Source organism: Lipotes vexillifer, unplaced genomic scaffold (assembly GCF_000442215.2).
Source record: "Lipotes vexillifer unplaced genomic scaffold, Lipotes_vexillifer_v1.1 scaffold2030, whole genome shotgun sequence".
In the NCBI taxonomy this organism is placed as follows: Eukaryota; Metazoa; Chordata; class Mammalia; order Artiodactyla; family Lipotidae; genus Lipotes; species Lipotes vexillifer.
The window spans coordinates 752674-755343 of NW_006791849.1; the positions used below are offsets into that span (position 1 = coordinate 752674).

Here is a 2670-nt window from a genome sequence, read left to right on the forward strand (position 1 = left end):
AAAAGCCTTCCTGAAGGAGACACGGCTGTCGGCAGCCTTTCGTGCCGCTTCACGGCCAGCGTGCTCGTAACGCAGGCCTTCAAACCACATAAACACTTCTGGGTAAACGAGAGAGAGGATTTCCTTGTAAGTACATTTGCCCTGTGCAGCCAGAACCGAGATGTCGTGCGCCCTGAGAGCTGGCTAAGGGGGTCAACTCCCCCATTCTAGAAGGCTCTGGGGGTTGGAGGGGGACCCACGATGCCGGCCAAGCCGCCTCGAAGCCTGGATTTCTGTCGGCACAGACTCCCGGTCGTGACGGTCTCAAGCCATCACCCCTCAGAGAGGGAGGCCAAGGGGAAACACGCCGACGGGACTCCCACCAAGTCTGCCCGCTTTACAGAGACAAGCTCCAGTGCCCGTGTGCATACTCACAGCATCGGCTTCTGCCTTTTCCCTAGACACTCTCCCACCTGCGACAACTGACTCTAAGGCGGTGACCCAGCGCTGCTTTTCGGGAAAGCTGGGAGCCAGCAAGTAGAGGGTTCTCCCGGGCCAGCAGGTGGTGTGCGGGTGAGATTCCATCTTCAGCACGTAGGGGACATCTAGGAGATTCGACAGAGCACAGGGTGGGGGTTCGCCCACCCCCTCTGGGAACAATGGCCAAGCCACACCTGAGTCCCAGTTACTTAGCAGAAGGGGGGGGCCGGGGAGCCTCCTTCGCAGGCTGATCCGCCACGTGCCCCTTCTGCCCTTGCTGACGGATCCAGCCCAGCCAAGCCCAGCCCAGCCCACCTCCGGGGGCCCCGCTGCTCCCCACCTGCTTTGGCTGTGTTTGCGAGTTCAGAAGCACCAACGGCGCCATGAATAGACACGTCCCCGTCGGGAAGGCACAGCTCAAATTCTTCCACCGGCCTCTGTCCAGCTTGGTGCAAAGAGGAAGGGCAGAAAGAAAAACAAAAGAACAGGAACAAGAACAAGAGGAGACGAGAGGAAAAGAGAGAGAGACGGAGTATGCGGTGGACAGAGAGGCGCACGAGAACAGAGGAGGGAAGAGATGTGCGGAGAAGGCGGAGAGGGAAGATAAAAACAAAAGTAAAGTGCGTCAGATGAGTGGCACAGTCAAATTTCGGATGACGATGCGGATTTATGGGTTAGTTGGCTGAGGCGGAAGTTCTCGGAAGGTGTATTAGCAGGTGGAATCTTCAGGGCAGCACCCTGCAGGGTCTTCAGTGGGGAGACCTATAGACGTGAGTATTGTACCAATAACCTTCAGCGCAGTCATTTGGGTTTTAATTTTCAAAAATGGAAACTTGTAGAAGGCTTGCAACGCAGTCCGGAAAACAGAGCCTTCACGCCAAGACTAGGACACCTGGGCCAACCGCGTGCAATGAGATTCCCCGAGCTATTAATTTACCTTCTCTGGCTTCACTGTCGTAAATGAGGACTTTCGAGCCCTCCAGGATGATGTACTTCCTGTCCCAGCCTTGCTGTCCTCGTTTGTTATTCCTGGGAAAACAGAGATGGGAAGGAACTGTTTGAACTCAGAAGAGTCAAGGCAGGGGGAAGGGGTGGGGAGGCGAGGGAATCCCGGTGAAGATGCTTCCCTCGAAAACATCGGGAATGAAGTGCAGGGGCAGGGGGAAAAGAAGCTTCCTTCTACCCTTCTGGGCTATAGATGTAAGATGTAAGACACATGAACAGGAGAAAAGCATACACATTTTATTTTATGTGTACATGGGAGTCTCCACAAGAAAATAAAGCCCCAAAAGCAGATGGGCCCAAGTGCTTATATACTAAGTTGAACAAAGAGCAGCAACTGTGGAAAGGTAACAGGGTCTGTGTGCACAGACTTCTCTTAGCTGGCCTTGCACGCCCTGCTCTGGGCAGGAGAATGCTTCTTTCCTCCTGGTACAGGAAGAGCAGCTTTTACATGGGAGTTTTATCTCCTACTTTCCAGGAGAGAAAGGGGAGGTCCGAGTGTCGCTCTTGCATCTGCTGTTTTCCAAACACCTTTAGCTCAGAAGTATCCTTACCCCAAAGCGGCCCGTTCTGGGCCGGCACATCCTGCCGCCCTTCACCAGACCCCACCCCAGCCCGAACGGCCTTGCAGCAATACCTGGGCACCTTCATCCACCCTTCCAGGTGCAAGCCACTGCTGGGCTCCTTGGTCTGGAGACCCGGGGAGTTCATTTTGTCACGGCAGAAGGCCTCGGTGAAGTGCGTGGCATATTCGGCTGGCAGGCCACAGGTGGCCGGCAAGCAGGTGGAGCACTTGGGATGACACATGACCTGACATTCTAGGGAAAAGCAGTGGACAACCGGAACACACACTCGGCTGACGCTGGGCCACATTCCCTGCCTCTGCCAGCCACCCCCCGCCTGGCCCATCCGTCGGGCCCCGCCATCCAGGGTGTCCCTAACCTTTCCCAGGAGCCAGGCCCCTATGGAGAAGAGGAAACGTGACAGCCAGGCACTCTCGACCCAGTTTTCCTGGCTTCTCCCAGGCTGCCACAGACAGGTGTGTAAAACACATCTGCACGTTTCCCTTGGAGCCAGCACACGGCCTAAAGGCAGGGAGAGACCAGCCTGACGGAAAGGGGGCTGGAAGTTCACAAAGCCCAAGGCATTTTGCACAGGGAATTAGAGACATGAGCTGACAACACGTATAAACTCCCTCTTGAACGGGGG

The 2670-nt window shown here is 55.7% G+C and overlaps 1 protein-coding gene across 1 annotated transcript in view; it reads right to left on the bottom strand.

Annotated features, from left to right (window-relative positions):
* The window catches only part of CIT (citron rho-interacting serine/threonine kinase), a 168969-nt gene that overhangs the window by 14214 nt on the left and 152085 nt on the right, over positions 1-2670 (bottom strand). The window contains exons 30-33 of the mRNA XM_007464873.1: positions 2099-2279; positions 1397-1488; positions 800-904; positions 415-584 (exon numbers count right to left, since the gene is read on the bottom strand). Of these exons, the coding sequence (XP_007464935.1) occupies positions 415-584; positions 800-904; positions 1397-1488; positions 2099-2279 (548 nt within the window). The remainder of the gene's footprint in view (positions 1-414; positions 585-799; positions 905-1396; positions 1489-2098; positions 2280-2670) is intronic.